Source organism: Hippocampus comes, unplaced genomic scaffold (assembly GCF_001891065.2).
Source record: "Hippocampus comes isolate QL1 unplaced genomic scaffold, H_comes_QL1_v1.1 scaffold86, whole genome shotgun sequence".
Taxonomy (NCBI): domain Eukaryota; kingdom Metazoa; phylum Chordata; class Actinopteri; order Syngnathiformes; family Syngnathidae; genus Hippocampus; species Hippocampus comes.
Window position 1 is genome coordinate 2768505 of NW_017805882.1, and position 11620 is coordinate 2780124.

General features: G+C 44.9%; 3 protein-coding genes across 3 annotated transcripts in view; 2 read left to right on the plus strand and 1 right to left on the minus strand.

Annotated features, from left to right (window-relative positions):
- The window catches only part of LOC109527501 (peroxisome proliferator-activated receptor gamma coactivator-related protein 1), a 10977-nt gene extending 3587 nt beyond the window's left edge, over positions 1-7390 (plus strand). The window contains exons 4-11 of the mRNA XM_019889488.1: positions 838-2362; positions 2485-2538; positions 3221-3911; positions 3987-4184; positions 5024-5081; positions 5857-5978; positions 6059-6210; positions 6827-7390. Coding sequence (XP_019745047.1) covers positions 838-2362; positions 2485-2538; positions 3221-3911; positions 3987-4184; positions 5024-5081; positions 5857-5978; positions 6059-6210; positions 6827-6924 — 2898 coding nt within the window. The 3' untranslated portion in view covers positions 6925-7390. The remainder of the gene's footprint in view (positions 1-837; positions 2363-2484; positions 2539-3220; positions 3912-3986; positions 4185-5023; positions 5082-5856; positions 5979-6058; positions 6211-6826) is intronic.
- Positions 7391-8969: 1579 nt separating this feature from the next.
- ogal (O-GlcNAcase like) overlaps positions 8970-11620 on the plus strand; it is a 15972-nt gene continuing 13321 nt past the window's right edge. The window contains exon 1 of the mRNA XM_019889348.1: positions 8970-8985. The gene's annotated coding sequence lies outside the window, so the exon portion shown is untranslated. The remainder of the gene's footprint in view (positions 8986-11620) is intronic.
- On the minus strand, positions 9076-11004 carry LOC109527422 (piggyBac transposable element-derived protein 4-like). The gene is made up of 2 exons (XM_019889350.1): positions 9579-11004; positions 9076-9506 (listed from the first exon to the last, which is right to left on the minus strand). Exons 1-2 carry the CDS (start codon positions 10869-10871, stop codon positions 9111-9113), a joined length of 1689 nt encoding a protein of 562 aa, XP_019744909.1. The 5' UTR covers positions 10872-11004; the 3' UTR covers positions 9076-9110.

The window sequence follows — 11620 nt, forward strand, 5'->3', positions numbered from 1 at the left end:
ATATATATATATTCATAATTTCAAAATGTTACTGTGGTGAAAAAGCAGAAGTGTAGAGAGTATTTCTGCCCACAAATTGGATGCACCTAAGTTGTTGTTCTTGCGGTAAATAAATGCAGCTATCATTGCCAGCAGCTTCTCAAAAGATGTTGTGGATGCACCCTGGAGAAATTTGCAAACGGTGTGATCCACATCTAAAAACCTGGTGACTATCTTTAAAAATAACCTCTTGTTGTCATATTTTGGGCTTTATCCACAGTTTCTCCTTTCTTCTCAGCCTTTCCTCGAATTCAGTGGTGTCAAATTCATTTTTGTCAAGGGCCACTTTGGAGTTGCATCTTCCCTCGGAGGGCCATTTTGACACCGAAACCAAATTAATCGTCTCATCGTATTATTACTTGTAGACCACAAATTGATGGATTACCAGGTTTGAAATTAGTCAACTTTAATAGTTTGTTCAATTATTGTTCGAGTGTAAACAGGGTAACAACATTATTGCAAAATCTCATTTCTTATTTATTACACATGGCAATTTTTCGGTGCACATTTTAGCAAGGATCGTGCCAGGTGACACACATGATTTGCTTTCGTGGGCCTCATAAAAGGACGTGGCAGGACAAATTTGGCCTCCAGACTTTAGGTTTGACACCTGTGCTCTAAATAACTATAGCAACCAGGGCAATCTGCTTTTTTCATGAGAATCGCGTCATGCTGTTTGTCGTTCAGTCAAACAATATACGTCATTCTTCAAAATGTTGTCATCTGACAACATTGGCATGGGCCAGATTGTAGTGGCAAAACATCTGAACTATTTCCTATGTTTCCATCTCTTTTTAGGATGAGGTAGCCTTTACCGCCAAACTTAGACCGAGAACCACAAATGGCGCAGGAAAAGAAGACAAGAGCAAAGTAGCCAGACTTCAGCCAGTCTTCCAACACCAAAGTCGGACATTGTTTCAAGGTCCAAATAAGAAAGCAGATACTCAAGTGAACATCTTTACTACATCTTCTCTGGTCAACCTAGTGAAACTCATGCATCCCTATTGCCTTAAGATGCATGTGGAGGAGGAGGGGAGAGACCACCGGGGCACAGCTGGACCACTATCGCCCTGGGACAAACTACAGCAGAAACACACAATGTTCTCCCAGGGAGAAGTATGGAAGTATAAGAAGCCAACTGCAGACAGTGATGAAGACATTAATGTCGTATCTGATGATGATGATACCCCCCTGAAAGAGAGAGAAGGTAAAGAGGGGATTGCAAAAAAAGAGAGCAGCGCACCACTAAAAAGCGCATTCCTCACGAGCAAATCATCCAAAGGTCTGTTCCCCAAAGCAAAGAAAAAAGTCAGTTTCGGCCCCGTTCAAGTGGCTTCATTTGATCAGTCTGTGGAGGTTGGATTTGATGAGAAGACTCTCCCAAGCGTCGCCGCTGCAGATACACCCAACGACCCATTACTTGTAGCCCCAACAACAGCATCGATATTATCAGACTTAAATAACCAGGCTGAGGCTCCACCACCAAAAGGTGAGGGCAAAGCCAAATCGCTAAGCCTCCAAGAGTACAGGCAGATGAGACAGAAAAGGCAGCCTCTGGTGGAGAAAAAGGGGAGTAACACGACCAGGTGGCCCTCTGTTCCCAAGCCCCCCAAAGAACTGACCCCCATTCTCTGTTCACATGGGCAGAGACAAAACCTCTGTGAGATGAAGTCTTCACTCCACCTGATAGAAAAGTCTACAATCAGTCCGGATCCACGCCAAAGAGCTCCTTGCAAGACAACATGTCGTCATCCTCCCGGACCACTCGACAAGAAGCCATTGTTGGCTGTTCGGCATCGCAGATCCAAATCACCTCAAAGTGAATCTGAACATACCTCACTTGATGGTTCAAAGTGCAGTGATGAGCACAGAGACCCCCCAGTTAAAGGAGCTGCAAGCAAGACAAGTCCATTAAAGAATCGGACACCGCTCAGCACTGATCCCCCAAACCCTGTCATCATTCACTTGCCTGTTAGCCCGATGCCCAACCCATCTAATTCTCACTCTTCTCTCATGTCCAGCGTTGAACACTCAGTTGCAGCATCACAAATACCACAGTCCACTGTGGAACCTCATTCGAGTAATGAAGTGGAGTGCTACTTCCCAATTACGCCTCAAACAAAATCCAGTTCAGAATGCAGGAAACCACAAAACCTCATGCCTCATATTTCTCAGTCAGTAAATTCGGATCCAGTAACGTGTGACCAAGGCCAGTCAGTCAGGAAAGTGTTAGCAGAGGGCCCCACAGGATGTTCTCTTTCCGAGAAAGCACGACCATCATTTCAACATACCTGTCGCAACCTAAGTGCTGCAGCTGAGTCAGGTACAGACCAAACACATGCACGACTTTTATCAGATGATGTTGGTATGAACGATTTAGATAATGGATGGATAACGCAGAAACAAGGAAATTGTTGACCTCACTCTCTGTTTCTTCTGTTGAAGGGATTGAAGCCTGTGACCTTACCAGCTTGTTGGAGCAGTTTGAGGAGAAACAAAGTGATTCTTTGGCATACTATATTTTTGTTGTTGTTTTCAAATACAGTACATGTAGATAGTTGGTCATTTTGGTTTCACTTTTGTAATTTTACTGACTGACCGGACGTCGATATATCTGTTCCAGAAACAATGTTGTCCAGCATATGATTCCAAATTTTGTACTGTTGGCCACAGTAGAGCATTAGGGTGACCAATCGTCCCGCATAGCGCATGCACATACAGGGTTTGGAGCTCAATTTATGTGTCCCGCAAATTCAAGCAGTGTCCCAAAAGATCAATGCTTGCTCTCATTAAAAAAAAAAAAAAATGGTCACAATATTGCTCTGAGGCAAATTAATTATTTGAATTTGGCACAGCTCTGTTGGCACACCCACCCCTCAGTTGAACAGCTGACTGGAGTGAGAGATTAGCGCCAGCAGCAAGATACAAACGTCAGACTCACTGAAACGTGAGCCACTGACTTCCAAGAGAAGATGTGCAGGAAAGATTGCACAAGTCCATTTTTGTCGGTCAGGGCCAACTCATGCCACGGGCCCAAGTGCGTCACTGCACCCCGTTTTAGCCACACGCAAAAAATCTGGACAACTGAGAAAGTGCAATTGTGAACTCCCCTTGTATGTATAAAGTGTAATGTATAATGCGCATTTGCACACATGACCCATTGTGGTTGTCTCCCTTGCAGCTGAAGAGGCCGATCCAGCTATATTTTCAAATGCTTTACCCGCAAATCTGCACAAAGACACTGAGAGGAACTCTATGCCTATGCAGACCTCCACGAAAGAACCCAAACCTGTCAGAACTTTGTACTCCATGAAAGCAAAACGCGCCATCAAATATCTGGAGCGCCAAAGAAACTTGGAACAAGTCGCTCCTGAGCCTGTCAGCACTGAAGTCATTCTCGACACTCAGGAAGTTGTCAGTGTAAAACGGAGAACACCAGCATCCAAGGGCATTCAGATCATTGATCCTCGCCCTTTGCCATGCAGGAAGACAAACGCGACAGATCTCGCTGCACCTCCTCACATATGTTCATCGGTGTCCACAGATCACGATTACTGCATGCCTGTGGATGATTTGCATCCAAGAGCCCCTCCTTCTCTTCTCAGGAACACTCGTGAAGTGGAAGAGACCTCCTCTTTTGTTAAGTGCAATCAAATCTCCATCATGAAATGTGACTCTCCCGTCAGAACTGATGAGAAATACCAGTCAGCCTCATCCACTTGCACCCCGACAGCCCCTTCATATACCCAACTTACACCTCCACCCAGCCCTCCGAGCAGAGGGCGAGAGAAGAGGAGATACTCGAGAAGATCCCCACTCTCTGACGTTTGCTCGTCATCATCGTCCAGCTCTCCATCCCGCTCCCCAAAAAGGTAGTCGCGTTACCCTCTCTTGATCTTCAGTTAGCGTTTTGTGCTCAACTGTTATTTGTGCGTGCGTGTCCACAGGTCCCATTGTGAGCATTCAGGAAGCAGGTCTTGGTCATCGTCCCCTTCTCGCTCCGCCTCCCCTTCCCCGCCTCGGCGCCGCAAACTGTCTTGTACGTGTTTAACATCTAACAGATCGAGACCCCAATCATGGTCTCGCTCCCGGTCGCCGTCTCCTTCCTCACCAACTTTTCATACGCGCAGGAGAAACGTTTACAGGTGAGTTTGCAAATGAAGGGGTTTGGATAGCCACACTACCCAATTAGTGATGAAAATAGAATCGTACCGTAACTTGCAAGTTTCATTCATTTGATGTATTTACTTGTCGAGCAGATACATTTTCCCCAATAAAATGAATTAAAATGCCATTCACCCGTTCCAGACCTCTCTGCCCACCCCCACCCCCAAAAAAAGTATTCAATTGGCAAACTATGCTGTATCGTATAGAAACACAATTAAAGAAAGCACTACTAAGACATAAACTTAAGTCACAGATGCTCGGCACCCAGGTAACAACCTATCATGGCTCAGCTTCAGAAAACCGGTGCGCCGTGATTAATTGTTACCTGAGCCCTGAGCTGAATGCCGTGTTTAGACTAGTGAGGGTGCATTGAACATTTTTTGAAGAAAATTTATGGATTGAATTCCCCTTTAAGTCAATTGGGTGACAATGGAGATGGGTCAGATTAGCCTGTTACTCTGTATGTGTGTGTCAAGGCGTAAGTACTGGCATACAGCAGCTCCTTGTTGACATTTTGTATTTGTGTGAATGAATGTTTGCTGAAGAAATATCTGGAAGTGAATCGTGACTGGCTGTTTACCCACATGCTGATGTGGTACAGTACCTTAATTGCTCTTTATTTTCCACCCGAATGGCGGTGTATCTGAAGCTTGCTTGCACCTTAAAATTTTGGTTCACACCACAAGGCAAAAAATCGACCAAGCATAGGCTTGTCCTTTGAAAAACCCACTAGTTGAGGCACTTATTATTCAATGTATCGCTGTAATAATAGAAATGTCGTCTTGCTATTACTAAAATGTTATCTCTCCATCACCAGAAAGTCCTGGAAACTGAAGAGGGAACACAAGGCAAGACTTCAGAAGCTGAAAGCCATAGTAAGTCCAACAGTCTTGTCCTATCAGCTGGTCGGGTTAGGAGGCCTGGCCGGGCAGGGGACGAATGCCCGGCTACAGACCGACCCTCCCCGCGAGGCCGCATGACATCTGCTTGGGGGCTGCGTAACTACTTAGCATGCCGTAGTCTCATTCGTTATCGGAATTAACCAGACAAATCACTCCACCAACTAAGAGCAGCCATGTACCCCCACACACGGAATCGAGAAAATCAGTCAATCATGTCCATGTCCGGGCCGGGTGAGGTTTCCGGTGTTGAGTCAAATTAAGCCGCAGGCTCCACTTGTGGTGGTGCCCTTCCGTCAATTCCTTTAAGTTTCAGCTTTGCAACCATACCCCCCCCCCTGAACCCAAAGATTGGCGGTTTCCCGGGATCTGGCCGGCTGGTCATGGGAATGATGCCGCTGATTCGCGAGTCGGCATCGTTTATGGTCGGAACTACGACGGTATCTGATCGCCTTTGAACCTCCGACTTTCGTTCTTGATTCATGAAAACATTCTTGGCAAATGCTTTAGCCCTGGCCCGTCTTGCGGCGGTCCAAAAATGTCACCTCAAGCAACACAATACGACTACCCCCGGCCGTCCCTCTCAATCATGGCCTCATTTCAGGAGGTTACTCTTCTTTAGTTCTTCTTTTCCTGAATACGTAATGTCAGTACATGTGTTCCGTTACCCCCCAAACATGTCAGCTGGTGTCTGAGTGATTATCTGCTGTCCAACACGTGCTCATTTGCATCTAAAATTTCTTTACCAAAGGATGAGCGCAGAGTTGTGTACGTCGGCCGCATCCGCAGGTCCATGACGCACGATGAACTGAGGGAGCGCTTCTCTTATTTCGGAGAAGTAGAATGCGTGTCGCTGCACTTTAGAGATCAAGGGTAGGTACACCCAAAATTTCTCCTGTGTGCTGTGAGTCCATATTGTGAAGTACTAAAATGGTTTTGTTTGCTTCCCAAAGTGACCATTATGGCTTTGTTACGTTCTACCGCATGGATGATGCATTTGCAGCCATCGACAATGGTGCAAAACTAAGAAGACCCGATGAGCTGCCCTTTGACATCTGCTTTGGAGGCAGAAGACAGTTTTGTAATTCAGACTATGCCGATTTAGGTGAGTGTAACCAGGCAGGTGCAGTGGAACCTCTGAGGCCCAACGCAATTCGTTTGTAGACACTACTCGGAACTGAACTGAGTTGCGAGGATTTCATTTGTTTGGCATGGGAAATAGGTGAAATGAAAAATAATCCAATCGATAAACTCACAATTGCTCCCTCTGAGCAATTCTAGTACATTTTGTACTCATTGTTACATATAAAGACATTCTAATTTTTTTATTTAATAGATTGCGAACCACTTTTACTCTACTTTATGTTGAGCAGAGAATCAGATGTGAACTTGCACCTCTGCCAATTGCGCCAGTATATATTGCCAAATATACCTGCGTTCATATCAGCTCATTTAAAAGCAACGCTCCCGAAGTTTCATGTCATGTCTGAGCCGCATGCAGGCGATGGTTGGAACTCCAAAACTTCTGTGCACGTTCAAAGGTATCATTTTTCCTTAAATGTTGCTGGAATACATAAAGGGCATTCAGATTTAGAGCTTCCACTGTACTGTACATTTTTCCAGAAAGTGCGCTGTTATCATGAACCTATTGTTCGTCGAAAATTGGACAGTTTGAAGCCGACCCCGGATCACTGAACATGTTATCAAACTGTGTTCCTCAGATGCAAAAGTGGATGCAGAGCCGTCTCCAGCCAAGAGCAGGTTTCAGGAGCTTGACTTTGATTCGTTACTGAAACAAGCCCAAAGAGGACTGAGGTAGCAGTGCAGAGGAGAGGATCGCAGAAGAGAGAACGACACCAACTTCAGAACTTTTTGCTCGCACTTATGTTGCCTATTTCAGTGTCTACTGCTCCCTACGGACCCCCCGCCCCATGAACAGTGACGTGGTGCGGTTTGTCGCTGCTGAGGTTCGGACTGATATTATAAGCACGTTTACAAAATAAGCCAAACATACTTGCAGCTTTGCCGTTAAATTATTAGCCACACATTTGCATCGGGGCGGCAGCCACAAAACGCAACATTTGTCTCAAGACTGGCTCTGCATTTGAGGTGTGCATTTTTTTTCTTCCTACTAATCAAAATATTCAGTGACATCGGAGCTATCCATACATAAGATAACCTTTATTTGTCCCACACTGGGAAAATTCGCAAATTACATACTTAGGTATTTTTTTTATGCCCTCTATAGACCATAACGGCAGTATTATACCAATAGGAAAACTTAACTATGATGTGTGTGTGTTTTATCTGAAACTGCTTAATATGCGGGGTGTCTATGTATGTGAATATACAAATGTGTGGGGAGAGAGACACACACACACCCCTCCCAAAAAGTTAGTAATATTTTGCTTTCAGGTGAAATTTCAGGATGAGCTTAAAATGCATTCATTTTGACATCATGACACCTAACGATGGATCAACAGTACCTTGCCATTGAGATGCTTCAAACAGGACGTTCTCAAACGGAAGTGGCCACTGAGCTTAGAGTGTCACAAAGTGTTCATCGGCAGGTTGCAACAAAGCTACCAAGAGACTGGAAGCGTCACAGAACGATGTGGAAATGGCTGTCCTTTGGCCACATCGCATGCTGATGGCCGCTACATTGTGAACAATGCCCTGAGAAACCATATGATGAAGGCCACTCAACTCCAAGCACGTTTAAGGGAGGTGAGAGGTAGCCATGTGTCACGTCAGACCATTCGAAGTCGTTTACATCAGCGTGGTCTGCGTGCTAGATCGCCTGCAAGGGTACCTGACCACACCATCAGGCACAGGCGTCCTCATCTTGCATGAGCATTTACGGTGGGCCTCTCTGAGTTGTTCTCTGATGAAAGTCAATTCACCTTGAGCAGAAATGATGGCCAACAACGTTTGAGATATGGTGGCAGCGGTGTTAACAGTGACGGCAAGGTGTATCTATCCAGTCGGAACAGAACTGCCCTTTTGTGAAAATCCCATACTACCTGTATAACATTAATCAAGTCATTGTGCCCCTACATGAACAACATGGGCCTAATTTCATTTTAATGGGCGACAAAGCTCGAGCTCACTGAGGTTGCATCATCAGGGAACGGCTGTTGGAGACTGGTGAACCTCAAATGGAACGGCCTGCACGTTCTCCAAATCTGAATCCTATTGAAAGCCTGTGGGATCAACTGAGTCCTGTGCAGAGACTCAAAACTGCACCTCAGAACCTCAATGACCTGAGGGCTGCCCTTCAAAAAGAGTGTGATGCCATACCTCCGTAGACAATAAATCAATTTGTTAGCAGCATGAGATTTTGTCAAGATGGATTTTTTTTTTTTGTTGTTGTGGGGTGCCCACCATTAACTTTTATTTCAATTGTTTGATATGAGGAAATCGCCAGTGCATCTTTCTTAAATGTCCTACTTTAATGTCGTGTGAACTTTTTACATTTTCCATAAACTTTACCTGAAAGCCGAATATTCCCAACTTTTTGTAAGTTTTGTGTGTGCGTGTATATATATATGTATGTATGTATATATATATATATATATATATAAACATTTTTGGGGGGGTATTTCACAAGAGTATTGAATAGTATTGAATAATTTTATTTTTTTTAGACAAAATCCTTTAAATGCAAAATATATCCTGAGATTGGCTCTGCGTTTGAGGTTTTAAACGAAGTAATTTCAGATTTATTCTTGTTATTCAACCACTCAAAGTGTTTCGTGGCGTCAGACATAGCCATGCGTATATTTTTTGCCTTTTTTTAATCTGCCCTGTATTAAAACAATAAAAGTAGTATGACCATTACGAATAGTATGAGAGTTAAATATATGTTTGTGTGTGTGTGGTAATTATAACCTTGAAAAGTTAAAAATGTCACAACTATTCAAAATTTTGATGTAACAGAATTTGTCAATGCAGTAAAACAAATACAAATACAAGAGTAAACACAATCAACCCTTTTTTGTTTTTTTAACAATTAAAACAAGTTGCCTTGGTATGTTTGTGGCAGATCGCTTTGTCACACTTAGAGCAGGAATTTGATGCTCTCAGTCGTTTTACACAATGTGCACACTGCCTTCTTCTCCGGGGGTGTACTACCACTTCAGCCTGTTGGCCATCCGTAACTGTGAGGTTCTTTGTAACTGGAGGGTTCTTTGCCCGTCTTTTGTGACTTTCAGGCTGAACAAGCGCCATTGCGACTTCTGACAGAAAAACCCGCCGTTTGTATAGTTTTTGGCTGTTCCAGTTTGGGTTTACTTGTGTGTACAAGACAAACGCATTGAAGCAAGACGTATCCAACATGTGGTAAAAAAGGGTCACGGGCCACCTTAGTGTCCGCCTGCGGGTAGAGTACGCGCCACATGCCTGTAAACAAACAAACAGATGACAATACAGCTTCGATAGAAAGCTTTGATGAAAGACAAAAGGTGTGCTTACGCGGTCCAGGTGATCCACTGCGCCTTTGCATTTGTTGTAGTCCAATATAATTTTCGGCTTTTTCTTTTCTCCCGCCACTTCTGGTTCATGGTGCTTTGTGCTTAACAACAAAACGTTTCTTCCCTTTTTGGGGATGTAAGACACCAAGGTCATGTAGTTTGTAAAAGCAAATTCGCTTGAAAGGGGAAGTCTACTGGTCAGTTGGAGGAGTTGTGGAGGGAGCTCCCGTTTGTTTTTCCTGATGGTTCCGACGAGAGTCATTTTCTTTTTTTTTAACTCCAGAGCCAGGGGTATTGAGGAAAAAAAATTGTCCACTGTGACCGTGTGGCCCTCCAAAGCGGTACACAGGTTCAGAACGACTCGCATGCCAACGTTTGTTTCCCGCTGTCCTTCTGGAGGTGTCCCTGTGTCCACTTCAAGCTTCCATGCGTATGAGGTGGCGACATCACAAAGCGCCCAGATTTTCAATCCGTATTTCGCTGGTTTGGAGGGCATGTACTGCCTGAAGGGGCAGCGACCCTTAAAGGGGACGAGCTGCTCATCAATGCAAATATCCCTCCCTGGGTAAAACATCTTTGGTAGGAGGCTACTCCACTTCAACCAGAGGTCCTCAATTGGGAACATTTTGTTTCTTTGGTGACGCTGTGGCATTCGCTGCTCGTCATCAAAGCGCAGGGCGCGGCTGATATACGCAAATCTCCCACGCGTCATTGTCTCGGCGAACACCGGACGTCCCATCTCCTTGTCCCAGAGGCTGAGCGTAGCTTCGTTTTTAGATCGGTACATACCAGCCAGGATCAGCAGCCCCATGTATGCCCGCAGCTCCTGTGCCGTTAGGGTTACCCAGCCCTTGAGGGTCCTCTTTCCGTGTAGGTTGGTCATGTCCAAAATCAGCTGGATGATGTTATCTGGGAAAAAAAGGTTAAATGTTGTCTCTGGGCTCTTGATCCTGGCTATAGCATACAATGTTGGCCCAGAGGAGGGGATTCGAGGGGGGACATAATGTCCTGCCACCTCATTGCTCGAGGACCACAAAATCTTTTTGTCCTTTGATAACCACATGTCGTCATATTCCTCCTGGTCGTTCTCCTGTATCAGCTGCTGTCCCCCTTCTTCCTCCTCCTCCTCCTCCTCCTCCTCCTCCTCCTCCGCATTTTCCTCAGAGTCTTCCTCTTCTGTCGAGTTTGGAGGGAAATAATCGTTATCAGACTCCCCTTCAGAGTTCACGAAGGAAGAGGCTGTTGAAGAATTCAATTCTCCCTCCTCGTCCTCTTTCATATCGTGCTCTTCCATTGCTGCGTGTGGCAGTTCAGTGAAGTAACGAAAACTGAGCAGGCCCCCATTTATAAAGTTACCCGGAAATGCCCTGATCCAATGGGAGAAAAAAGGAGGAGGAAAAAATTCAAACAGACCAATAAGAGGTGAGATTCAAACAAGAAACGCATTTTGAACGGTCAGCCCCCCCCCCCCCAGGGGCGTCACTAGGTTTCAAGAACAAGGGGGGCTTAGCCCCAAGGGGAACACAGCCCCTTTAGGGGGGTCCGGGGTCGTGCCCCCCCGGGGAGAAATTTTTTCGACATTCTGTTAAAAATCCATCAATTCCGTGCACTTTGAGAGCAAAATGAAGAGGCTATGAAGAACTACACACATCACATTAGTATCCTCTTGACTATGATGGGGCTTCCTCCCCTGGACTTTAACTGGACTAGATCATAGAAATTATAAAGAGTTCAAAAATTCAATCTTGGTTGTTCAAGGGAATTAGAAGGATGCCCGATAACACAACCTATATGACAGGAGGCCTATATTCCTCTCTACAGAAATGTATGAATATATGCTTAGCCCCCAGAAGACTATGTATTTTGAGATGTCTGCCGTGATATGCAATTTAAGTTAGTACAATGAGATGCATAAGCTTCATCACTTTGGAAAAACACAAGTTTGCTGCTCAATACTTACTGTAAGCTCCGAATGCATTTTGGGAACAGCCTTGCAAGTAAAATTAGCCTTGAGATCTGATAGACTCACCTGTCCAGCAGAGC